General features: G+C 37.1%; 1 protein-coding gene across 13 annotated transcripts in view; it reads right to left on the reverse strand.

The window, feature by feature from the left end:
- The window catches only part of hdac10.L (histone deacetylase 10 L homeolog), a 39,073-nt gene that overhangs the window by 9,261 nt on the left and 1,924 nt on the right, over positions 1-27,888 (reverse strand). For 11 of the 13 annotated variants that reach the window (XR_005966002.1, XM_041585243.1, XM_041585236.1 and 8 more), the window contains 16 exons: positions 23,559-23,625; positions 22,500-22,634; positions 21,174-21,270; positions 20,555-20,652; positions 16,764-16,868; positions 16,360-16,428; positions 15,098-15,224; positions 13,971-14,036; positions 13,415-13,474; positions 10,751-10,840; positions 8,184-8,290; positions 7,879-7,946; positions 4,756-4,999; positions 4,558-4,648; positions 3,229-3,314; positions 1,457-1,513 (listed from right to left, as the gene is read on the reverse strand). Coding sequence is in view for 12 of the 13 variants with exons in the window: in XM_041585243.1 (XP_041441177.1) it covers positions 1,457-1,513; positions 3,229-3,314; positions 4,558-4,648; positions 4,756-4,999; positions 7,879-7,946; positions 8,184-8,290; positions 10,751-10,840; positions 13,415-13,474; positions 13,971-14,036; positions 15,098-15,224; positions 16,360-16,428; positions 16,764-16,868; positions 20,555-20,652; positions 21,174-21,270; positions 22,500-22,634; positions 23,559-23,623 (1,565 nt within the window). In the remaining variant the exon portion in view is untranslated. Of the gene's footprint in view, positions 1-1,456; positions 1,514-3,228; positions 3,315-4,557; positions 4,649-4,755; positions 5,000-7,878; positions 7,947-8,183; positions 8,291-10,750; positions 10,841-13,414; positions 13,475-13,970; positions 14,037-15,097; positions 15,225-16,359; positions 16,429-16,763; positions 16,869-20,554; positions 20,653-21,173; positions 21,271-22,499; positions 22,635-23,558; positions 23,626-24,080; positions 24,223-27,888 lie in introns of all 13 variants that reach the window. The other 2 variants (XM_041585238.1, XM_041585239.1) reach the window with 1 other exon arrangement.

Raw genomic sequence — 27,888 nt, forward strand, 5'->3', positions numbered from 1 at the left:
TAACATTGTTTCCAAGGAAGCTGTAGTCTGAATGATTGACATTCTGGCAATCTTTTTTTATACTTTAAAATGATTTGGGCATTTTGACACTGTTACAGATTCCCCCACCGCATATATACTATGCCTCATTTTTTCAGTGTACATTACTGAGATTACTGTGAACACAGAGTGAGTGCTAGAAATCATCACTTCACTTTGGAAAAAGTTGTTGAAGGAATGGGATATATTACCTCCCAACATTTTGGAAATCAAAAGAGGGACAAAAAGTTGTGCCGCGCAGCGCGGCAAAATTGTTTGGCCACACCCATTTTGTGACCACACCCCCTAATTACCATGTTAATTTTACAAAATTTGGCAGGTTATGAAAGTTTGAACACACTCCCTTCCCCCTGTTACTGTATTCCCTACCCATTATCATTAACAGTACTATTTGCTGTGCCATAGCAACATGTGGTGGTGTGGGAATAGTACATACATTTCTTTTAACTTTTTTAAATTATGCATTTAGCAGCAGGCAGACTCTCTTACAAAAAAAAATAAATTAAAAAATAAAGGAAACTAGGGACGAAAGTTAATGGATTTGCTAATCCTTCCAAGAGAAAATGGCTTGAGCAAAGTTAGCGTTAGACAACATAATAGCTTCTTGCATTGTCTGAAAGCATATCTGACTAATCTACTGTAAAACCTGCACAGACACCAAGAAAATTTTTAAGTATTGGGACTGAAAACATTACAGTAGTTAGTATTTCTAATAAACTTCAATTATTAACTCCTCTAATCGCTGAAATAAGATTCCATTACTGACAGCACTAATACAGTCCAGCACCTATTCCGCATCTGAGGCCATGTCCGCCCTTCATACAGCTGCAGTGATGAGAGGGAATACGAAGTGGCAGTGCTACAGGACCGCCGTATGATTCCCCACACACTTTTATTTGCACAGTTACTCGCACGCACAGAGCGCGTCGAGCACGGCTGCAATGCGTTTCCATGGTAACTGGCGTGGCCTGGCGGGGAGCGTCAGGGAGCGAGTGCTGAGATTTTCAGTAAGCCAGAAGCAGGGAGGCGGGAGGGAGTAGCATCCCCGCCCTTCCTCCCTCCTCTCCATGCAGCTCCTTCTCTTCAACCAAGCCAAGGCAGACTTGCCCACCTTCCCTTGCTCACTGCCGAACCTGGGCCCCGGATCGCGGTCTACCTGGAACATTACCGCCATCTACTGGTAGACTGTGATCGATGTCCTGGGCACCCTACGCCTTACTGGTGCGACTTTACGGGCTGAGAGCCGGGGAAGGAGACAGTGCACGCCTCATGCCCAGTAGCGGGACATTAAGGGCCACATTCAGGGACAGCGGGACAAAAGCGGGACTGTCCCGCGAAAAAAGGGACAGTTGGGGGTATGATATATAGGCAACGGGACAGGGGAAATAAAGCAATAAAAAACATGATAAGCACTTACCCATCATTATCAAATTCATGAAGAATTCCCAAATCTCCAATATTGATACAAAGCAACCTGCAGGAATGAATAAGAAAACAAGGTATTCTTTTCACAAGTATGGGCTCAGTAGTATAAGCACAAATGGGCTTCAAAGGAAATTAATCAGTTCCCCCAACCCCAAAAACTTGTAGAATGTGCTGTCTGTAGAATCTCTGTTTATCTTAGCAGACAACATATTTTAGATACATAGTTTTTTTCAAACAAGAAGGAAGTGGATGCGTATGTATGTCTTGCCTATGCTTTCCTATAGGTAGAGTAGAACATTTCTCAGTTCTAATAAATAATTTACCATTAATTTATTTTCTCAATTCAGGATAACTTGTAAATAGGATCTTTCTTCTGCAATTTATCCTCTGTAAGGTTTTACATTTGCATTAATGGTTATAAATTCAAGCATTATACTGCCTATGCATGACTTATAAGGAGGTTTGACATTCAATAACTTACTGAAATATACATGAATGGATACTTAATTAAGCTAAGTATAATTAATCAAGAAAGGGTAAGTTAAATCCATGTGTACTCCAGAAATGCCTTTGCCTTGAACATATGTAACTATAAATAATCATTGTCATTGGTCCAGTCCTAAACTTCTATGATAGCCAAAGCAACTAACAATATTTATTGTCACATTTTGCATAAAAAGAAAACTTGGTACCAGTATGGGATCACTTATCTGAAAACCTGTTATCCAGAAAGCTCTGAATTACGTATGGGCCATCTCCCATTGACTCCATTTTAAACAAATAATTTAAATTTTTAAAAATGATTTCTTTTGTATCTAGAATAATAAAATAGTACCTTGTACTTAAACCTAACTAATATATGTTATTTATCAAAGGTCGAGTTTTAGAGGTTTGTGATGTTTTTTTTTTACACCTCGAATTAACTCGAATGGAAAATTGGAAAAACCTTGAATCAGTGAATTCAGGATTAAAAACTCGAATTAATAGAATTTTCCTTGGGAATAAAACTCGAATTGCTCTAATTATTCGAGTTTTCGAGAGACACACTGAAAAAAGCCCAAACATCATAAAGGCTATTAAAATGTTCAAATGGTTCAAGAAATCTATGCCATTAACTCCTACATGACCTCAACAGGTTTTAGTTGAGTATTTTCAGATTTGAGCGATTTCCAGCTTCGGGGTATAATAAATCTCGAAAAAATCGAACCCCCAATAAGTCAAGTATTTGCCTGAAAACTACCCTCAAAAAACTCAAATTTTCAGGAAAACACAACTTGACCTTTGATAAATCTGCCCCTAAATGTTGGAATGATTTTTGATTTTGATTTTATAATGGGTACTATACCTGTACATGCAAGGAGTGGTCTGGTTAGTGAGCATGCTGTACAATACTCTCAGGCCAGAGACTTTGTGCATAAACTATATAATAACGTAACTAGCTTATAGGACTTTAATAACATTTCCAAGGGCATAGTAAGGTCTGCTGAGAAAACAATGTATTGTACCTGTCACCAAAGCTTATAGATCCACTTCAGTAATCATGCTAATCAAATGATCAGCAGAGCATTTCTTTCTTTTTATAATAGATAACATTAAATATTTGCATATGCTTTGGTAATTAATTTTGGATCAATAATTGTGTAAAATATCCCCTGGGTCTGTAAAGAGAGAGTAGTTCAAAAGAATATCTCACACATCTTGAAGTGTCAACAAACTCATTATCTGAAAACTATGCTTTCATAAAGTTCTACTACTCAAACTTACCTTTTTACTGGAGAAGCTAATACATGCTTGATGGCAAAAGTAGCACAGACAGAAGAATCAGGTGATAATACAATGGAATTCATTGTCTACAAAAAATCCACAAAGGATGCATTTTGTTAGTGAACATTAAAATGCAATATAGTACTTAAAAGTAAAACAGTCATGAAATTATAAAAAGCTCTATATCTGCCTATATGATGTTTATTGTTGAGTTATATTGCAAAAAGCGATATGCATTGCACTTGATATTTAGGGGCAGATTTATCAAATGTCGAGGTGAATTTTCGAAGTGAAAAATTTCAAAGTAATTTTTGGGTACATCGACTATCAAATAGTCCAAAATTCGATTCAAATTGAAAAAACTTCGAAAATTCTACCACTCGAAAATCTAAGTACTGTCTCTTTAAAAAACTTTGACTCCGACACTTCGCCACCTTAAACTTGCCGAATTGCTGTTTAGCCTATGGGGGACCTTCTAGAATCTGTCTGAGGCTTTTGGGCAAGTATTGAGAAGTAAAAGGTTTTTTTTGTAAAATTGTAAAATTAAATCGTTCGATCGAACGATTTTACTATGATAGAAAACGGCCGTTTTCGTTGAAAAAAATACTTTGACTATTGAAGTACTCAAATTCGATGGTTGAATTTCGAAGTTTTTTAACTTCGAAATTCGATCCTTGATAAATACGCCCCTTACTGTATCTTTTTTCATCTTGCAATAACAATACTGTTTACTGGTAGTTGTGGTGTTCTAATTATTTCTTTCATGGAAAGCAGCATTCTATATTATTAGGATTATTTCTGAATCTTATTAAGATTGTTTGCAATGAAACAGAGGAAACTTGTATTTGTGGAAGGAAAGATTAAATCAAGCTTTCTGGACTCTGAGATCTATGGGCTGTAATATTTAAGAAAACAACCTCATAGTCCAAATAAAACTTGCTATGTAATACTTCTATAAAGTTAGCTATTACAGGTGTTACAACTATGCCATTCTTCTTTTGTTTGTTATCCAAGTACAAAAACATACATTTTAATTCTGTTATATACTGGCTAACAAAGCAAGCTTTCTGGACTCTGAGGTCCTTCTTCAGGCGGACAATTTTATTAGAGAAGGGACCTCAGAGTCCAAATAGTTTGCTTTGTTATATTTCTATAGTTAGTCAATAAACTCATTATGGTTATGCAACTTTTTTTATATGTAAAAGATCAAATAGCTAACAGAGTATAAGCCTACAGGTACATATTTATTAAAAAAAAAAATTAGTAAATTGTGTAAAGGCAGTGTTTAAGTTTAGTAACTAAGCGATGAGTACAAATAAATTATCTTACCTGATACTCTAAAAGTTTATTGAGAATAACAAGCATCTTTCCCAAAGTAGCTAACATTGTTTCTTTTTCCAATAGTTCATTAGGCAAAGAGCTGGTGTACACGTTGGGAAAAAAAACAAAATAAAAACTGGCATAAGTTTTTAGTCTAGTAAATTATGACATGTTAATTAGGCTGTGACAATGACATTTCTGACTCACCTGCTACAAGCAATAATATGTTCCCTAGTAGCGGTTTTCTCTTCCACTAGCACTCCATCAGGCAAAGCAAGACAGCAGCCCTCAGGAAGCACAGCACATGTTCTTAAAGGAGGTACAGCAAATTCAATTTTCTTCATATGGGAATCCAAAAAAATATCAAACATTGCTGTATCAAAGTTTTGTTGCTGGTCACTGGAGTGTTGAGAGTCTCCTTCAGAACTTGGGTCATGTGCTGATTTTATTTCTGTAAAAAAACACATTGTTAAAACTGCCTGTTTTATGTATTCTATAAGGGACATATTTATAAAAGGTCAAGTGATAAGTTTGTTTTTTTTACCTTGAATGAACTTCTAATGGTATCTTATTTAAGAAAAAACTCAGACGTCTAAATCTCGAACAAATATTACCAACCCTGAACTCGAATCAAATTCAAACAGAACTCGATTTGAGTTTTTTCTCCGAAAAAAACGTGAATGTCAGGAAGGCTAATCGAATTCCCAGGGTCGAGGTATGATAACTCTCGAATTTGGATTTTCCCACTCAAATCTGTGAGTTTTGACCAAAAATCCAACTCCAAAATTTTAATTCAACCATTCAAACCTTAATAAAACTGTCTCCAAATCATAGCAAAATAAATATATATATATATATATGCCAAATACAGATTAGCACTTGCAATAGTATTGGCAATAGCACCTCAGGAAAAGAAGAGAAAGGGTTCTTGTTGGAGTAATGACTTTTAAAGGAATTGTTCAGTGTAAAAATAAAAACTGGGTAAATAGATAGGCTGTGCAAAATAAAACATGTTTCTAATATAGTTAGTTAGCCAAAAATGTAATGTATAAAGGCTGGAGTGATTTGATGTACAACATGTCAGTCAGAACACTACTTCTTGCTTTTCATCTCTCTTGCTTTACACTGACTGGTTACCCTGGCTACCAGGCAGTAACCAGAGACTTGAGGGGGGGGGGGCCACATGGGTCATATCTGTTGCTTTTGAATCTGAGCTGAATGCTGAGGATCAATTACAAACTCACTGAACAGAAATGTACCATGTGGCCCCCCCTTCAAGTCGCTGACTAACTCAGAGTTATAGAGCTGAAAAGCAGGAAGTTGGATTCTGGTTGTTTTATTAGACATCTGTTCACTCCAGCCTTTATATATTACATTTTTGGCTAACTAACTATATTAGAAATATTTTTTATTTTGCACAGACTATCTATTTACACAGTTTTTATTTTCACACTGAACTGTTCCTTTAAAGTGTAAAAATGAGTCTCATATGGGGCTTTCATATCCATAAATATCATCAAATTGGCAATACATGCATAGATATTATCGTTATCCGAAATAAATTTTTTAACCTGTCTGATCTACTTAATGACTGATCGCCATGATACGAAAATTGTCGGTCCACAAATTGGACGTTTCGTACGTATATGACCAGCTTAACTTGCTAATTGTTATTTGCCATGATGGGGTGATCTAAACTGCACTGTTAACTAGATTTACCCCATTCCTCTAACATGCAGGAAAAAGACACGCACATGTTATCAGATGCTCCTTTGTGCAGGTCAGCTCCCTAGACCATAACAGTTTGCAAGTTAATATAACCCACAGAAAGCAGCAGATTCTCTCCTGTCATCAGAGCCTATGCAAAGCAGTGCAAATCATCTACCCTTGCTACAGGACTCGATCAGTCATTTGTATTTGTGTGAGTATATGTCATCCTCCTCTTCTCCGTGACATGGGTCACAGTTGGAATTCAAAGTGTCTATTTTTTTTTCTAAGACAAAGATGCAGGACACTGAATTATGCACACTTTATTGGGATTCTTATTAAATGAATAGCAGGAATAAAGCAGAGATATGTGGGGAGGAATTGGACAGGCACAGTGTCTGTTCATTCCCTCCTTCAGAAATGAGGACAGCTTTCTGGGAGAAATGCTAAAACACTCCCTTTGCTCAATTCAGACTGAACATTAAAGAGAACAGAGCTCTGCATTGCTGACTTTTAAAAGCATTTTATTTAGGTAAAAAACCTTTATCAATGATTTTTATCAAGTGAAACTTATTTTTCTTTAATAGGCATATATTTTCATCAGAGGAAAACTTTCCATATATTTTTTAGGTTTACATACTTATCTACATTGCCCTGAACTGATGATTCCAAAAATGTGCATTCCCCGTAAGTTAAAGCAGATATATCATACACATTCTTGGTATCTCTTCCATCAGAAAACCCAAACCCCTAACCAGTCAGTGACATGCCAAGCATGTATTAAAAACAGAAGTACGATTCTTAAAGTACAGTGTTTAACCCAGTGACCAATTTGGTCAGTGTCCATGAGGAAGCAGACCCCCATTCTAGTCAGAGATCAGTCATCCAAAAAATTAAAAACAGGAGTAACATTTCTACAGTATATGTTGTACCCAGTAGCCAATTTGATCAGTGATGGCATAAAGCTGACCACAGACGCAAAAATAAAGTCATACAAATCTTCGTTTCATACAATTTTCAGGCCATATGTTCAGTCTTTTAGTCAATATTTGACGATATCAATGGGTGACTGTCACTACTATTTGTTGGACAATTGCAGTCTTTGAATTAATGGCCAGAACATTGTCTGAATTGTTCGTTTTACTAGTTTATTTAATCTGAATGGTCAGTGTTAGGTCGGGAGATTGCAATGAATGAGCATTTGTCAGACATTAGCATATATCTGCACGTCTATGGCCAGCTTTAAGAGGAGTTTAATAATCAATATTATCATCATTTTAGTATGAGAGCAGTGATCTAAAAAAAAGTCTGCAACATTCTGTATTTATCTGATGTTTGTACTGTATAGCCAAGGCAGAACTTTGTAAGAAAATAAACAGAAAGAAATAAACAATTTATTAACACGTTACGTATCATTTAACCTAGGTTAACATGCAAGCCAGAAATAAACTATTAAGTACTGGAACTCAGGTACTTGACTGTCAGCCCCATAAACGTGATGTTCATATAAATATATGAATACATGGTTATAGTTAATTCTGTACATAGAATCTTGTTTCTCACTATAGTTATATTAAGTTACCCTTTATTCATATAGATATCATAATAAGGTAAAAAAATTACCATTATATAACAAACACTTCCAATATGGAGTATGTGCAGCTCTTACATTTTGTATGGACTCCAAAGCACTGCAACAAAGAAGAAAACTTAAAAGTCAGTCCAGTCACAGTGAAAAAAATGTTATACAAATACGACAGACGTAAAATTACTTGCCTATATAGTAATGTCCTATTAGTTTTATGACCTTACAGGAACCTATACATGATTTCCACAATTTCTTGCTTTGTTTGTCACAGAGATTTTCAATAGTTTCATACATTAAAAGCTAATGTGCATCCTTAGTGTATCTACAGATGGTTTTATACCTGTGGCATGGTGTCATTTCTCCAGTCAGTCTGGGTAAAGGGTCCCCAAGTAATGTTCTTACAGTCATGCAGACGGATTCTGCTAATGACCGGAGATTGTATCCACCCTGCATGGAAGGCTTGCATTATTTCATGGTTTGAAATAAAAGATTATATGGATCATGCATAAAGAAGCCGTATTACAGATACAGGTATAGAATCTGTTATGCTTGGGACCTTGGGTTTTGAGGTTCACGGTTCTTTCCATAATTTGGATCTCCATTTAAACTTTAAAAAGATCCATTAGGATTATTTTGCCACCTATATGGATTCACACAGTTTAGTTAAGGTCCAGTACCAAGTACTGTTTTATAACTACAAAGAAATAGGAAATAATTTTTAAAAGACAGAACTATTTGATTAAAATGGACTCTATGAGAAATGGCCTTCTCGTAACTCAGAGCTCTCTGAAGAGCAGGTTTTCTGCATCTTATACCTGTTAAAATAATATAGTGCAAAAAGTACTGAAAGTCTTAGACGTTAGGGCTGGTTTATCAAAGATTAAAGGATAAGTAGACTTTTAAAATAAGTGAATGTAAAATTTTTGAGAGTGAGATTCTAAGCACTTTTGCAATTTACATTCATTAATATTTTTTAATTCAAAGGTATTAAGGGATACATATACTATTAATATGATTAAATGCTGTAACAGCGCCATCAGCTGGTCAGTTGCCAAGCATGAAGTTGTCAGAAGAAAAAAAAGTTGGCTGGTCTGATGTTCTTCTGGTTAGGCAAAACATTAGAAACCTCAGGCCAGGTAGCATTCTTTCTCCTAACAACTTTCTTGACTACTTTATGGTAGGAAACTGACCAGGAGGTGGTGCTGTCGTAACAACATTCAATCATATTAACAGTAGGGGGCAGATTTATCAATGGGTCAAAATGAAAATTAGAATTTCCAAAATTTTTATGGTCAAAACTGTCAAATTTGACTAGGGAGTTATTCAAATTCGATTCGAGTTTTTAAAAAAAATGTGAATTCGATTGTCGATATTTTTCATACTCAAATTCCTGATGTTTAAGTCAGTGAGAGAGGTCCAGGGATCAATTTTGATTGCAGCCTTCCTGACATTCAAGTTTTTTTTTAAATCGAGTTTTTAACATTTGAATAGAATTTGATACGAGTTTTTTGGTTGATTCCATACATCCGAGTTTACATTTTTTTATTTTTTTAAGTAAATTTCGATTGGTCGAGTTTATGGGAGTTTTTAAATACTCACATGAAATTGAAATTTGACCTTTGATAAATGTGCCACCCCATGTATCACTTAAAATGTAAATTGCAAAAGTGCTTAGAATCGCCCTATCGTCAACTTTACATTCACTTAACTGTTACAATGTGCTACATTTCTCAGCAGCATCTGTGGAATATTAGCAACTTTTGTATCAATTATAAAGCTACCTTTAAAGGGGAACTCCACAAAAACATAACTTAAGTTATTTGAAAAGTAAACATAATTTCAAGCAACTTTGCAACATACATCAATTAAAAAATACGCACACTTTTCATGATTTTAATGGTTTCTGACAGTTCCCTAACCCGAGCCCCCTGCTCTCCTGCTCATTTTTCTGACTACTTTGCTGAGCTGGCTGACTACTGTTACTTTGTATCAACAGCCAGCTGTCTTGGCCTGCATCCTCCAAACCCCACAATTCCCTGCACACATGATTTCAATAAGGAACAGAACACCACAGCACAATAAATTGTGGGTTATGTAGTTCCTTTATGCTGTCTGTAAACTATGGAGAAGTCGTTTTGTGTTTTAGTCCCTCCTCCCCTGTCAGTATTTCAAATGATGCAGAAAGAGAAGTGTTAAACAGCTGGATTTCAGAATAGAAAATGGCATTTATTCATACTTTTTAAAGAAACAGGTAACTGGGATGGATATATAAGGGATTTCTGTGTTATGTGGGGCTCTATCAAATTTTGTTCCCCTTTAATGAAACTCAGGGATTTTGCACAACAGGGTCAAAGATAAGAAATGTATCAACTAATATATCAATTTAGAACAGTTTACAGAGTCTGTGAGTCCCCACCTCTGAGCTGCTTCAGAAAGACACAAGGTGAAAAATTAGACTTTACACTTCAATATTAGAAAAAACAGCCACAAATTGGAATCCAGAAGCATTATCAGCAGTTCAATCTCTTAACATTTTAACATTTTCCTGACTGTTGATTTTATTTGTACTCATCTCATCTAGTCCATGTACTATTTTAATATCAAGCATGAGTTTTCATCTATTAACATAGTTTAATGAATAACCTTTGGTGGCAAAGTAGCTGGATTGCACTGGTATATAGGGGGTTTAAGAGGCTAGTGTGGCACTAGCTTTGCAAATAGTGCATCTGGACAGTGATGAATATGAAGGATTAACGTTTTGTAAAACACTGTAAAATATGTTGGCTCTAGTTAAATAAAGGATAACACAAAAGCAATTTTTCACAGTGCACAGCATTTCACAGTGCATTTATGCCTACTTAACATGTATTCATCAAATCAACAAAAGCTCAGTTACAGTACATTTACCTCCAGAACTGCACAAAGTTTGCCTCCAGCAAGGTTCATAAGCATATTTGTAAGATGTGAGAAGCACTCAGGAGTTGCACACATCCTGCCCTGAAAGAATATTGAGGTCAAATAAAGAGAGCATTAAAAGTAACAAATTAAACAGATTCTGCCATAAGAATTTTTTTTCAAAACATATCAGTCAATAGTGCTGATTCAGCAGACTTCTGCACTGAAATCTATGTTTCAAAAGAGCAAACAGATGTTTTTTAATATTTAATTTTAACATCTGACATGGGGCTAGACACAGTCAGTTTCCCAGGTGCCCCAAATCATGTGACTTGTGCTCTGATAAACTCCAGTCACTCTTTACTGCTGCACTGTAAGTTAAAGTGATATCAACCCGCCCTCCAGCAGACTATCAGCAGAACATTCGGAAGGTAACAAGATTACAGCTCCATAAGAATTATACATGAATTTGTACCAAAAAGAAAGGAACTGCAAAGAAGAGCTAACGAGGTCACACAGCCTTATTAATAATATAATTAGATTGTGTTAAACAATAAAGAGTTAATATAGTGCAATAGTGTAAGGGGGGCTAATTACGTAAGCAACAGTTCGTATTCCACTAGTCTGTAGAAGAAGGAATCACTCAATAAAACATAACATTTAATAGTTCATTTAAAATCAAAAGAGGGATTTAATGAAATATAAAATCACTTAAAAATATGATGTATCCCTATCTGGTTTCACAGTTATAAGGATTGCAGTATATCTGAGTAATGAAAATACTGGTCCCACCTAGATCATTACATCAGCCTATATGCCCTCTGATAGTAGTATGAGTTGGGGTGGGGAGCAGGAGGGTGTCTATCGTAAAAGAAATAAGATAGCTCCTATTGTGGGAAAAACACCTGACAAACCAACACCTTGTATGCTGGAACTTGAAGTATCGCACAAGTGTTAATTCCAAAATGGTGTGCAAGGAGAGTAAACTGACACTTTGTCCTCTCAGAGGCACCTAAGTAGGTATGGCCTATTCCCTATGTCTTGTGTTAAAGCAACACCAAAAGTTTGGACATGAACACAATAGGTTAAATAACCAAAGGTAGTGCATACAAACGGAGGACAGACCCAGTGTACTGTACCTTGCAGTATTATACAGACATATATGTTTCCAATACGGTGTGCATAGAGTAACTGGCACTTTGTCCTCTCAGAGGCACCTAAGTAAGTGTGGCCTATTCCCTTTCGCTAGTGCAAATGCAACAGTAAAAATTGGAAACGGGCAAAGCCCAAAATTAAGTCTGTGCGAGTGCTGGTAACAACATCACCAGTCTGGCCTTTGAGAAAGCCTATACAGGCGAAATGTACGTCAGGCTTTTGCTCTATCGAGCGTTCTAAGGGTGGGGAGGAGGCACTCTGGAGGGTGGGCTGAATGGTGGCAGCAGTTTCCCTCTAATAACGGAGGTAGCATTGGACAGACCGGTGATGTTACCAGCACTCGCACAGACTTAATTTTGGGCTTTGCCCGTTTCCAATTTTTGGTGTTGCATTTGCACTAGCGATAGGGAATAGGCCACACTTACTTAGGTGCCTCTGAGAGGACAAAGCGCTAGTTACTCTATGCACACCGTATTGGAAACATATATGTCTGTATAATACTGCAAGGTACAGTACACTGGGTCTGTCCTCCGTTTGTTTGCACTACCTTTGGTTATTTAACCTATTGTGTTCATGTCCAAACTTTTGGAGTTGCTTTAACACAAGACATAGGGAATAGGCCATACCTACTTAGGTGCCTCTGAGAGGACAAAGTGTCAGTTTATTCTCCTTGCACACCATTTTGGAATTAACACTTGTGCGATACTTCAAGGTCCAGCATACAAGGTGTTGGTTTGTCCGGTGTTTTTCCCACAATGGGAGCTACCTTATTTCTTTTACTATAGACACCCTCCTGCTCCCCACCCCAACTCATACTACTATCAGAGGGCATATAGGCTGATGTAACGATCTAGGTGGGACCAGTATTTTCATTACTCAGATATACTGCAATCCTTAAAAATATGATGTATCCCTATCTGGTTTCACATTTCATTAAATCCCTCTTTTGATTTTAAATGAACTATTAAATGTTATGTTTTATTGAGTGATTCCTTCTTCTACAGACTAGTGGAATACGAACTGTTTCTTACGTAATTAGCACCCCTTACACTATTGCACTTTATTAACTTTTTATTGTTTATCACAAGATATAATAATGACAACACATCAAAGTGTGGACACAATGCATTTATTTTGAATGAATTTATTTGCACTCATCAAAAACATCCTTTAAGGCAATAATTATTCCTTTCAGGTTTTCAAGTTACACACACAATCTAATTATATTATTAATAAGGCTGTGTGACCTCGTTAGCTCTTCTTTGCAGTTCCTTTCTTTTTGGTACAAATTCACATTCATTTTTAAGGAGCTGTCTGCACATCTAATATTAAAGGACTTCTAAACAGTGGTAATGGGTGGTTAGAAGGTGCGGAAAAACCAAGAAACCCAATTTGTCCTTTTCCATAAGAAATATAACAAATGATGGGTGGTGTTTTAGGCCAAAGTCATATTTGTATTTTCTTTAAATTCGAGGTGCATAAAATTATTTTTTATAATTCACAGGATACTAAATTACTTACTTCTGGATCTCCAATTGCCGAGTCATATCCAGCAGAAACAAGAACCAGCTCTGGATTAAACTAAAAAAATAAAGAAAACAATCCACCAATCACTTTTTCCATGAGACAAAAGAAAAAAACAAAACAAACCAAACACATAACACTGGCTGTTACCCCCCATTGTAATTAAGGCAGAAAAGGCACAAACCATCAGAATAGCTGGTAGTGAAGAGGAGTGAGGAGAGGCATAAGAGATGAACGACAAATTTTTGATTTGTGATGCTCTTAACAGGTCAAAACAGCTTTGCTGGCAATTACCTTCTTCACTAATATACTAATAATACAATCATTTAACAATTTAACAATGGTTACAGGACCAAAGGGTCCTACTCACAAGAGCTTGCCATTACTCTAACTCATTACCTTTAAACAAGTATGTTCTGGGAACTTGTTTGCCTATTATTATTACTTAGCAAAATTGCAAATGGCTGCCTCCAGATACGGCTATTTTTATCGGCCACTGTTACATGAGAGCCACATTGATTCAATAATGAAAATATCATTATAGTACAATTACCTCAAAGGCCAAAGGAAGGAGAACATGGAAAAAAGCAGCAATGTAATCAGCATTCCCCATGCCAACCTAAAAATCAAAAATATATGCTTATTTCCTAGATCACAGAAATTAAACTTTTTCATTCTATGTAACTATGCAAGAAATAAAACAGAAATCCATTTAACATTTGTTCCACATATAAAAAAGATAATTTAAAAGAAAATGAAAAAAAAAAAAACAGCCAAAGAAAGCACGCAACAATTAATATATCAGAGCTGTAAATCAATATCTCAACCTTGCATGAAGAGAGAATGAACATTTTAATGTTTCAGAATACTTAAATTGATTACATTTAGAAAGTTTCTTATTTCCATGATATGAAGTTATTAAATACTTATTTTTAAAGTTGTTCCCATTAAATACTTATTTTTGAAATTGATCCTATTAAATACTTATTTTTAAAGTTGTTAATTTTAAATATTTAAACAGTAGGAAAAAATATTTGATAAAGACTATTTGTAAAAATGACAAAGCTGAGCTTATAAATGAGTGATGCCATATAAAAAAGCCACTAACCTGCTAAACCCAGGCCCACATGAAAATCCTGACCCCTGGGCACTACTGTATAACCATTTTTTAAAAAACTGTCTGCAGTAGTGATGTGCGGGTTGACAAAAAGCGGACATGCATGCAACCCTATCCCGCCCTCTCCTACCCTTATTTATATATGGACACGTTACCCAATCATCTCTGACATCCCGAAAGTTGACTGGGTAGGCAGACGCCATTATATAAATGAGCTGACGGCAGGAGGAGGCATTGGGGACATGCTAACACTGCGAGCCGGGGGAAAAGAGATTGGTATTCCACCTGCCTGTGACCCGCTAAATATATTTTTTTGCAGGCCCAACCCAAAGGTTTTCTGGTTTTGGGCCATCCCCCATATCACTACTCTACATATATTCCAGCTATTCTAGTGGATATTCAGTGCTGTCACCTTTTGACATCATCACATATTTATATGTGTTTATGTAGTAATAGAAGCAAAGTTAATAGCTGTTTATCTTTGCCCAGGTAACTGCATAATTCTTATGTACTCTAATAAAATTAAAATTCAGAGAAGTAAATTGCATAATGGCAAGCACAACCTTGTTCCATGGCAGATTTATGTTAAAGCCTGTGCCTTTCCCTCTGCCGATCACATCATAGTCAGACTCTCTGAGGTATGGCCAAAATGTTTTGTGCTCATAACGATGCCATGAAAAATATAGAACACTGAAATGAAAGTGGTGATGAATTAAAATAAAATTAAAACAATGCTCAGATGTTAGCATACGGTAGTTTAAACAACACAGGGGGCCTCAGTTATTAATCACTGGTCTCCCAAATCCCATGAGCAGAGGCACAGCAAAATAAAGACCCAGTAAATGAAATAAATATCCATGAACAAATGATCACCCCCTGAACTGTACCAGCCACACCATGCCAGAATCATGCCCAAGATTCACCCAAACCCTCACCCAACACATTGAAGCCACACACCACCCAGTGACTATCACGGGGCATCTCTTGGGGCCCCTCTGCTACAGAATTTGCTCTAATTTGTAAAGCATGGATTTAAGCTTTAAAAGTAATGTATAATTTCTGGATATTCAGGAAGACAGATATATTCGTAAAGCAATGGTAATTCTGGCAGACACATCTGTGTTAATATTTGATACTGCTGTTTGAATATTAAAGAGACACTGACACTAGAAAATAACCTTTAACCTTTTTTATATCCATCATAACATTATCTTTGAATGCTATTTATAATTTTTAATATTTTGAAAAGAACATTTTTAGTGTCAGTATCACTTTAAGAAAGCATGTATGATTGGTGAAGCTGAAGGAAGGTAAGATAAAGTTATGTGTAGTCATATGTACAGACTGTAGTGCACTGCCCAGACTAAGTATGAGGGGTAACGTTATTTTAGGTTGAACAGCTGTTACTGTATATCATATTTTAACAATGACTGCACCTTTGTATGTTGCAGTGCTGCATATTGCCAGTAACCAAGCAGCACACCACATATATTTTAAGTCAATTACACAGATATATATGCCAGCAAGATTTATGTTCATCATCATAGATTCTACCTTTGTCAGCACATTAAGGGTTGCATTTGTTTCTTTATTTGTCCTTGTGATAAAAAACATTTTTGTAAATCACTTTAATTATAAATGGTTAGTTTTGAAGCTACAGACCATAACAGCTGTGCTCCTGCACCCAGAGTCACCGTGAGCACTAATTCGAGTTTAGAGGCTGATTCTTGGCCTGCATTTAACCACAGGCCAAAAAAGAAGGCAGGCAAAAAAATTGGCGTATACCAAATGAACATGAACACAATTACAATATCACAGAACATACCTTGGGTCCTCCTCAAAGATGTACTGAATTCCTTGCCCATGGTGAACATCCCAATCAACAATCAATATTCTAAACAAAGGGAGAAATACATTAAACTTAACAGAATTAATACCTTCTTCAATAAATTAGCACTAAAATGACAATACAAATATCATATAAATTACTACATTATAGCTATATTAACAAATAAAAATTATTTATTTGAAAAAGTACCTTTTACATCTTGCCTGAGGAACGAAAGCCTAACAATGGGTGTGCAATAAACTTAGATTATATTAATAAAAGCATAAAAGCAAATATATTGCAAATATACCTTTTCAGATAAAATGTTATCATAGGTACCAAAAACATCCTAGATAACAAACCCTGGAATGGCATAATTAAACTTGGCACAGCATACTCACCTCTCTAATTTGTATTTCTTCTTAGCATATTCTGCTGCTATTGCAACATTATTGAAAACACAGAATCCATTGCCTTGATTGCGCTGACTGTGATGTCCAGGGGGCCTGAAATATAAAACCTGGTTACAGGGAAACCTTATGTACCGTATATACTCGTGTATAAGCCGACCCGTGTATAAGCCGAGGTACCTAATTTACCTAAGAAAACTGGAAAAATGTATTGACTCGTGTATAAGCCTAGGGGCCCCATGTCAGATTTCAAAATGTGAATGTGTAAATGTGTAATCATGTTTTATGGCATAGAAATCTATCTAAAACGATTTAAAAGAGTCAGAACTATTAGCTGGACAATTGCCACTTGTTTTCCCTGTGACCTCCCACCTGTCATGGCTGCTCAGAAGATCAATGAGGTGCTGCACCTAGGAAAGCAGAAAAAAGGTACCGTACCGTACGCTCCTTCCGCGGCCCCAACACACCTCCCTCTCCCATAGCGCAGGACTGTCTGTGCCTCTCCCATAGCGCAGGACTGTCTGTGCAGGTCCAGGAGCAGATACGCTCCTTCCATCAGTTCCATGCTGATCCATAAACATTTTCTGATGTTGAGTTTTTCATTAAGCTATTAAAGAATGGATGGCCCGACACCATGCAACGCACAACTGACACAATGCAGAATCTTCTGCAGCCTTAACAAGAGTGACTGTATTGCTGATGTCACAGGCTCCATTCATTACCTTGTAAACTCTAACACTGTAACGATCGCCGCCCGGAGCATGGGCGCCGCCATTTTGAGAGCGAACGCCGGCAGGGAAGGACGCGCCGCCCGGAGCTCCTGGACCTGCTCCGGGCGGCGATCACACAGACAGTCCTGCGCTATGGGAGAGGGAGGTGTGTTGGGGCCGCGGAAGGAGCGTATCTGCGGCCGGTGAGGGATTGGCTACGGTATGACCCGCGTATAAGCCGTGGTCGAGTTTTTCAGCACATTTTGGGTGCTGAAAAACTCGGCTTATACGCGAGTATATACGGTAAATGTAAAAAATGTATTCCTAGTTTAAACCGTTCATAAGGATATAATCTAATTTAAACTTAGTCAGGTATACAATATTTTACCTTTCCATAAGTATCAGTTTCAGGTGTTTAAAGGCTATTTACATTTTAGGGTATTTTAGGTAAACAATCCAGCAAGGACATTCTTGTATTTGGTGCTATGACAAAAAGGGAAAAACTGGTATGTCAGTTAAATGGCTCAAGTTACCGAATACGATATCCCAAACATGGCCCCTTATTGCCAAACTGCAGTTATAACACACACATTCTGGTCTACTAATCTCCACTGCTAGCCAAAGGCTAATGCTGGTCAGAATGAGCAGCAGCCTGAACGGAGCTTTGTGTGTGTTACTAGCTGGGACATAAGCTGTGACAGTCCCAGTGTTGCTTGCTGGCATGCCCACGGCTTCTCAATTTCTGCCAAACCCTAAGCTTAATATGAGTTTCATATGATGAAATACTTTGCGTGTTTATTTAATACAGAAGCTTAAAAGAGAAGGAAAACCGAAATCCAACAGGGGTGCCAAATGTTAGGGTACTCCCAAGGATTGTAATAACTCACTGGATACCTCAGGTTGGTGCTTTTGTTAGCAGAAAACTGGACTGGGACGGGACACTGACTCCGTTATTCTTTCTTCAAAATCCAGTGGCAGATGAATACACAGTAGAGCGAAAAAGCTGGGTTTTTTGCTAAAGTCCTGTTAACTTAACTCTACTCCACGAGTGGAGTCAGTACATAACTCCTTCTACACTGACTCCTCATTTTATGGTACCTCCGACTCCAACTCCTATGTTTTTAAAGGAACAGAAACCCCAACAACTTACAAGTGTATCAAATTAAGTGAAATATTATGTACTGTTGCTCTGCACTGGCTGCTGTGTAGCCATGGGGGCAGCCATTCAAGCAGGAAAAAAGGAGAAAAGGCACAGGTTACATAGCACATAACAGATAAGCCCTGTCCAATACAATGCTGTTTATCTGTTATTTGTTATGTAACCTGTGCAAACACACTTTTTTGGTTACTGGCATTTTATCAATGCCAAAGCTCAAAAATATAACCCACATCCTTTGGTAATTCTAAACCAATTAAAGTTAAACTACATAAACCAAATGAAATTGGAAAACCTAAAACAGACATGCTTCTGCCATATTTTCCCTTTCATAGAAGCTCTGAAATCTTTGATTTGATTATTTTCAGTGCTTGTATTAAACGTTATTAGGAGTCAGAACATTTTTGGTGACTGACTCCAGATACCCAAAACTGCTTCTGACTCATCAAATCTAGTGCTCATGTGAATAAAGACTAAAGGAAGATGACTGCTTGAATGTGCCACCGGCCTTGTGCAGTATTGCTAGTGAGCGTCGGCTGAGAGTATCAAGTAAGTCATGACAATCCTTGGGGGATTGTTCATACATTTGAGTTCTCAATAAAGGAAAATAGTAACAGCCTTGCTGATGAAGAAAACTGTCCTTCTTAAAGGAGCCACAGCCTGATTTGGGCATGTTAATTAAATTTAAGCTAATCTCACTCACCGATTCCCAGTGCTCTCTGAAGCAGCTGCCCCTCACTCCCTAGTCTTTATGGGAGAAGATTCTAGCCAGTCCATGCTACCAGGGAACTTCCCTATTTGTAAATACATTTCTCCAGTTGTCCAGCAAAAAAAAAAAATCCTTGTGCCAAACAACACGCTTACACACAGTGTAAGTTCCACAACACAGTTTCAGTTGCTCCTTTCTCCTAGACAGCGCAGTAACTATTAACCTCCACTCTTTAACTACAGGTTAGGCTAACCAGAACTCACACCTGAGCAAACCCTCATTTTTATAGCCCTCTGTGCTACCTTAAAGGATTCTGGGAGGGAAATACATTACATCTATGATTTTTCCAGTCATGCTATAATGCATATTGAGATATGGGAGGAATCTTCAAGTTATAAATGTTAACATAGTCACAGAAAATTTAGGCAGCTGACTCGTTCATTTGCATGGTTAAAAAATATTGATGTTTATTAACAGTTTCTGGTTTCTATCGATCTTTTCATAAACATCCAGACATTTAATACTTATGATGGTGTAATTCTAACATACACAGAACAAAAGACATAGGAAGAGAACATTAATAGATAACAGAAACCTGACAATGAAACGGCAGATAGGAGGGGGCAGAAAGTTTTATAAAATATGCAAGGGGTTGTAAGCTTTACCAGTCTAAACAATTACAGGAGGTGCTACTGGTATGCCTTGGAATGCAATAAAAAATGTCACTGAAAGGGGACATTGATTTCAAATAGCAAACAAAAATAATGTATTCTTCCTTTCTACCTATCCATATCTGTATTTTTAAATGAATGTGACAATCAACAATTCCCCAAAAGAGTATGGAGGTAGTTTCATATAATGTTTAGATTGCTTTAGGGCAGAGAGACAATAGGAATTGTGTGTTCTTCATCTCAATCAACTTGTAGCAAGTGCCATGCAAATGAGATATGGTTTATGCTATTTTTTACAAGAAACATTTCATACGTGGATTTCCATAAACCATGGAAGTCCAAATTTTAGCAACTAATGAATGAAAATACAAAGAAGGGGAGACACAGAGTTATAGTTCAGTCACTGGAAAGTTGAAGGTTGGACCCCTTTGCTGCAAATGATACAAATGATTTAACAAATGTTGTTTTGGGGGGTTCCAATGTATTTTTTCTGTTGAATGCTATATTTTTCCAAGATTTTCCAGTGGTACAGTTACCTTACAATCGCCATTCCATTTTGGACTTCTCGTGTCAATATGGCATCCACCAGCTGTAGTGTGCCACCAAGTGACAGCTTGGCACAGCGAAAAGAATTCTATTCAGCCAACCACAGAAATAAATAAAGCAACATTAGGCAATGTATATGGAATAATATAGCCTCTGTGATATTAGAAACCCCTGTGTAACTTTTGTACAGGTCATGGAATTTCAAAGGGCCTTCTAACAAATGATATTTTAAATAATACACACGATTTAATGACTCATGTGGCACAAGTGACATCACAGCACAGTTTATAAATATAAAATTTACATTCATTCTTATTGTAAAATATAAAAATATTATAAGTGAATGAGGAGTTCCATGACCATATAAAAGCTTGAGGCCGAAGGCTGAGTGCTTTTATACAGATCATGGAACTCCAAGTCAACTTCTAATATTTTCAACAGGGGGTGATTTATTTATTATAACCACGTTTCAGTGAGTAGTGTGATAAAAACTACATCACTAAGCACCATTCATAAGGATATAATCTACAGGATATGCATGGCTCGTGTATGATAAAGTATAATCTTCATCATCAAACCAAAAAGTAAACAAGCAGCATGGTTTCTCACCTGATGGTAAAATACAGCTGTATATTTCTGTGAGATTTCTTTAAGCTCCTTTTCATTCATAGTCTGGGTGCTTTTGACAACCTGTAGATAGTCATGGCTGAAACAAAATAAAGATACAAGTTTGATAATAGACTCAGTCATTTTAGTGCTGGAAATGCTGCTATTTCCTTATAAAATGTATAAGCTTTAATTAGAGCAAATTAGAACAATTGCAAATTCTGCAATCAGTGCAATAGATTGTGCCACTGAATAATGAATCTTAAGTTTGTTTTTTATTTGAGCAGTAATTGTACAAAGTCAAACCATCTCCACATTGATAAAATATCACATTTACAGTGTTACAGACATTTCCAGTACATCAGGACAATGAAGGCAATATTGCAGTATATCATCCTTAGTGAACATATTATTACCATTTTTGCTCAATCTTCCCAAGGTAATCCAGGAGATGAGACTTTTAAATTTAGATCGGAATGTATGCAATATAAGTTCACATTTTCAGGTGTCAGCTGAGCAGTAGTTGTGCCATATTTTCTAGATATTTTACATAAATGTGGTCTGTATTTTAAAACATCTGCATGACTACATCTGCATTCATGATCAACCACTTTACAAATACACATGAAATAATGTAGAAAAGTATAACTGTTCAGTCTGCGCCTGGATTACAGAATTGCCAGCCCTAAACAGCAGGGAAAGCAAAATTCGATTTTCAAAAAAACCTGTAGAAGTCATTTGATCTCCTGGTATCCCAGTATATTTAGTGCTCCAATAATGGCTGCTTTGCTTGCACGGGACAAATAGAAACAGCCAAATATATGCACACCAACTGCACTGTCCGGTTGACATCACCAAAGGTACATATTACAGTTATCACAACCCAATATACAGAACTTGTGCAGACCAAACAACGCTTTTGCCACAAAGACAACCCATTTCCCTGGTTCCCGATACAAAGCTTGTTAAAAAAAAACTATAAATGAACACAATTTATGTATTTCACAATGTGTTTCTTGAGGGGCATTCAAATTACACCTGCTAGATAACAAACTGCACTGCATTGAGGGTACCCAACCTCCTACATGACTCTGAACAAAGCAGTTTGAATGAAATAACTGGCACAATGTTTGGTGTAGCTCTAGTAACCAAGCGCATCCAATCAAGCTTTTGCTTTCAAATAGCACACCAACATATGCTACCCGCTGACTGACTAAATTAACATAACAGATGAAAATGTTGCCTCTGTTTTCACCCTATATATTTTTTACCCTTCTTGGGTCTGATTTAACAATTTTAAACAAAGTACAAAAAAATAAAGCAGCACACCTGTGTACCAAAGTGATCTCTTCATCTGTAGCCTCTCTCACAGGTAACTGGATGCATCGCTTCACTAGATCATAATCCTGTAGCCTCTTATAGGAGGAAGATAACCTCTCAGGAACTTCAATAGAACATTCTGGGCTGGATACAAAAGACATAAAAATATGAGCACAAAGTATAGTTCAATTCATCTTATAGGGGAAGTTCATCTTTTAGCAGGATATTGAATGTCATTTTCTAAAGAATGAAACTGACAAAATCCAATGGAGAGCATTACAGGTGCAATTTCAGTGTTGGTTATATGTATGATTATATGTAATTGACTGGTATACCAAATGTTATTTTTATTATGACACTGTATGGCTTATCTTAAAAATGATATCAACTATTAATCTATTTCGACTTCTACAGCCTGGTTCCTAGGGTAATATAAATAATGGCACATATAGCAATTTCAAGCATTTTGTTGCGGAAGCGGTTTGTAGCTCAGTGGAAAGGGCAAAATGCTCGAAATCATCCGCCATTCACTGTGAATGGAAAATGTCTTGCAAGCTCCTGGTGCTCTCATTTTAAGTGACAGGCTATATCTCTTGATAATTCCGAACAGAGCATTTTAAAGGCATAACGACTACTTAAAAGAACCGGGTGCTTGCAAATTTTGAATTTTTTTACCCCCCACACATTTCAATAAAGCAACACAACATTTGCCCTGTTTCCCAGTTAGAATGCAAAATAAAATGAAGCTAATTAAGGCTAACAAAAGATTAAATAAATATGAATTGCAAATTGTATTCAATTCTATTCTATTAGAATTGTAATGTTTAAAATGATCCACTCCTGTAACTTTAAAAGCCTGTGGCAAATCTTAATAAATCCACTAATCAAAGGCAGATCTATCCTAATGGGTTTTGGCTAAAATATATGTAATGTGTTTTATATATGTTTTCTGTGCCAGTATAAAACAATTGTTATATGGAATGTATATATTTGGTTATATGGGGGCTGCAGTTAAACACAGTAATGTTTTGTTGAAATAGACCACACTAGTAACTTCAGTTTACTTACTCATCCCATAACAGCTTATAGCTCATCATTTCTTCATCATAAACTAATGCAGTACCACAAGCCATTGCTGGAAAAAAAATAGCAAATGATTAGAAGTGTCTCTCAGGAGTAGATATTAGAATGAACGTACCTTTAGAGGAGAAACATGAGTTTACCTGTAATAACAGATTTGTAAACTACTCAAGTTTTTATTAAATCCCGCACAGATATATTAGCATGTCACATTTTTTACTCAATTTAAACTTAATCTAAGATTTGTGCATCTTGCACCTTGTAGGTGCCTTGATTTTTCCTAAAATGTTTAATTTATTTTCATACATGCACCATGTCTGCACCATGTTAACACTGAAATAGGGTAAAGGTTCCAAACTTTAAAAAAAAAAGTTAAATGTAAATGTAACACCGTAGTACCGGAACAACGCTACTGCTTCCAAAGAGACGCTAGGCACGTAACGTGCTTAAAACTACGCACAACCAAGCACGCAAACCAAAAGGAAACGCCTCAATCATGTGGTCAGTTACCTTGGAAACCGTTGGTGGCTACCGGAAGTCAGCAACTAACACTGACAGAAAGAGGGAAGTGACGTAGAGAATGGGAAAAGCCTGAGCAAAATGAATTCGCTTTCTTGCTGGACTATAGTAACATGGCGTTAAAGCGCGAAACCTGTGAAATGAAACGGAAGGTATGATTTATAGAAACAATGACCAGCGTTCAGTTGCACATCATAATGCATTTTGCGGCCTTCTTGTGCGTATGTGAAACATACATTTGAGAACAAGAACGAGGGATACAAAAAGTTGCCGCGCGTAGCGTGGCGATTTTTTTTTGGCCACGCCCACTTGAGGGACACCCCCCCAATGGCACGCTCATTTTACAAAAACACACCCCTTCCCCTTGGTTGGCATGGCAGCATCAGAGACACAGTGTGCACCAACAAAAAGCAGACAAAGCGGCCCCCATTATTTAATGACAGTGTGTGGCAGAAGCATTGCTGTCGCTCAGCATTTAATGGTACATTGTGGTGCCAGTGCTTCATGACACCCTCTACCCACCAATAACCCTGCTCAGTAATTGCTCCCCTAATTACATTAAAAAATTATAAATGACACTAACTCAGTTATGATTAAACTTTAAATAGTGTTTATAAATATCATAACAGTTTAATTTTTTAACTTTAACATAATATGTTTAACGTAATGTCTCTTCAGAGTATTCCTTCAATCAGTCAATAATAAAAACATCGTCTGATTCGCTGCCAGTCTCAGCTACAGATTCCTTAGACAGGCTAGCTGGTGTTTTTGGCTTTTTAGATCCACCTATAGACTTTTTTCTGTGGATACTTTTTTGTTTCTTGCTAAACTGAAGTTTAGCTTGCCGAAGTGTGGCGGCAGCAGCAGATGGTCCCTTGCTAGACCCAGGTTCCATAACAACAGCAGTAGATTGTTCACTGCTAGAGCCAGCTGAAGGTTCACTTACAAAACTAATGGATGGGTCCTTGCTGGATACAGCTGAAGTGCCCCTAACAGCAGCAGAGGATGGTTCTCTGCTAGATGTGGATTCTCAAAGAACAGTCACTGCTTCACTGCTAGGCCCAGCTACACTTTCACTTTCATCTAGATCTGACCTAGATGAAGAGGAAGGCTGTCTACGACTGGACAAACTTATATAAGTGGCAGATTTAGCACTTTTCAGCAGGCGAGGGGAAGGTTTCCACTGGTGACACTTTGTTTGGGAGAACAGATTAATCTTGGAAGCAAGAATCGCACATAATGTATTTCTTACAGTAGTTGCTTCCTCATAGACTTTTGGTCCAGGTTGTTGGGTTATTGGATTCTTCCCCAAGGAACTTCGTTGGTCAGTTATTTTTCTAACAGTGCTAAATAATCTCTTACATGTAGCATTGCTATGAGGAATCAGACAAATAAACTTTGCAAGTTTACAAAGGATTCTGTACTGAGGCTGGCCAGTCACAGGGTCTTGGATAAGTGATAATTTCTGCCAGAATTCATCTATTCGCTCATTCTGAAACGCTGGAAGACTGCTGGTTTGATACTCCCTAAATTCTGTGAACAACCTGTCCATGTCCTGGGAGCAATTTGCATAAATAGACAGCACCCAGCAGGAATTTCTTAAAAAGCCTTTATTGTAAGGGCTTTATTCAGACAAAGTACAGCCTGGGAGCAAACTATGTTTGGGAATCTTGATATAAGCATCTGTAGTTCCTCTATGGTAGAGGACAATCGTGTGTTGGGATTTAAGAAGGAGAGATTTTGAAGAACCTGGTCCTCCAAAGGCATTGCCTTTTTCATGTAGTCAAGGGCCTTGCAAAAAAAATTTACAGCTTCATTGACAAATGATTTGAACCTGGATGTGTCAATCAGATTCTCTCTCCTTGCATAGTTCCTGGTTTCAAAACCAAGCATAATTTCATTTGCTGGTAGATGTAGTGCTGTATCATGATAATTGATGTCAGTTATGTCCTGTACCCCAGCAATTATTGATGGCTTCACAAATCTTACTAACAGGTCCCTATATAATGTCTGCATTGCTGGATGCAAGACATGAACCATCGGAGCTTCTGTTTGCAGAAGTACATTAAATGTATTGCATACTGGAAACACAGAGTGCAAAAATAAAAAGTATGACTTTGAAATGGGGTCTTGTATTGTCTGTAAAATCCTTTTCTCTCTGGCACCGAGATTAACACCTTGTTCTGACTCAAATGTGCTGATGATATAGGATTTAAGTGCATCCCATGTGAGCAGTGTCCGTTCCACTGCTTTTTCCAATGACAACCAACGTGTCTTAACATGCTTCACAATTTTCCGTACTCCGTTTTACAAAATGACATGTAATCCTGAAGAGTAGCCACTCTTTTTGCACTCTTTTGGAAGTGGTAATAGACGTCAATAATAAAGTCCTCCACATTTACCGACAGCATTTTTGCTGCATGCTCAGCCATCAAATGGACTAAATGACATGGGCAGCCAACAGCATATACTTTTTGTGCAGATGTTTGGATTGCCTTTATCCTTGAAAGAACACTGTTGTGTTTCCCTTGCATATTAGCAGCATTATCCGCTGAATATGTTGCACACATGTTCCAATCCACATGATGTTTTTTCAGCATAACATCGACAGCCTCAAATAGATCCTGGGCTCTGCTAGATGCACAAGCTACCATATCCAAAAAGTCTGTTACTATTAGCCCAGTGTCTGGATGCTCGTAAGTAACTAGCACTGGAAAATATTTTTCAAACTGTTCAGAGCTTGCATCTAGCGAAAGCCCAAAATATTTATTTTTACTAGAAATGACACTCCTCACATTGGCTAATGCTTCTGGTGCAATTGCACCTTGAATTATGTGTGTAGTTTTTGTCGATGAACATGCATATTTTTCTGCAATTTTAGAGTCTGGAAACATTTGTTCGAATAAATGGCTGACGTGATCACTACTGGCTAAGGAAATATTGTGTTCAACCAGAAAACCAGTGAACAACACTTCCGCTTTAGTTACACATTCTGTAGCTCCTGGGTCAGAGAACATTGATGTTAATCCTTTGGAGCGTGTCACAGCTTTTGCCGACCCAATGTGTTTATCAGTGGCAATGTGTCTTGTTACGTCATTGTAGCCACCATGACCAACTGTAAAGTCAGCCCTACATAGCTCACAAAAAGCATATGATGAGCCTCGTCTTGACTTCTGCAGAAATGGGTGCTCTTTCCGCCAATTATCTTTAAACAGACAGAAACTTTTAGCTTTTTTCTTAGGTGACTGAGTAATCAGCCATTTCTTTTAGTAATTGCTTAGTAGTTACTCTGTAAAAGCTATCATTGGGGGATGAAAGAAAAACAATACCAACCATTATAGTCACTGATAAATTAACAGTAGGTCGAACCGTTTAAACTGAAAAATATAACCTCAGCCTGGTAAAATGTGTTTACTCTTTAATATATCTGCGGTGGGGAAGCCAAGTTATATATCTATGTTATAGGTCAGTCCTGCTGACATTTCCCAATCACTTTCTATTTTCTATGTATTTTTCACCTTCTGAAGCAGCTTGGGGGGGGGGGGTCATCGGCCCTCTAAACTGTTCTACATTGATACATTCAGTTGATACATTTCTTATCTTTGTCCCTGCTGAGAAGAATCCCTGGGTGGCTGTTAGACTTGATACAATAGTTGCTAATACTCCAGAGATGATGATGATAAGAAATGTATCAACTAAATGTTGCAAAATTGTCTGCACGTGAATTACTGAGAACTGAATCACCACAGGCAGGGACATTCAACTTAACTTAGATTTTGGAAAAACTGTAAAAAGAACT

The sequence above is a fragment of the Xenopus laevis genome, chromosome 3L (genome assembly GCF_017654675.1).
Source record: "Xenopus laevis strain J_2021 chromosome 3L, Xenopus_laevis_v10.1, whole genome shotgun sequence".
NCBI lineage: Eukaryota > Metazoa > Chordata > Amphibia > Anura > Pipidae > Xenopus > Xenopus laevis.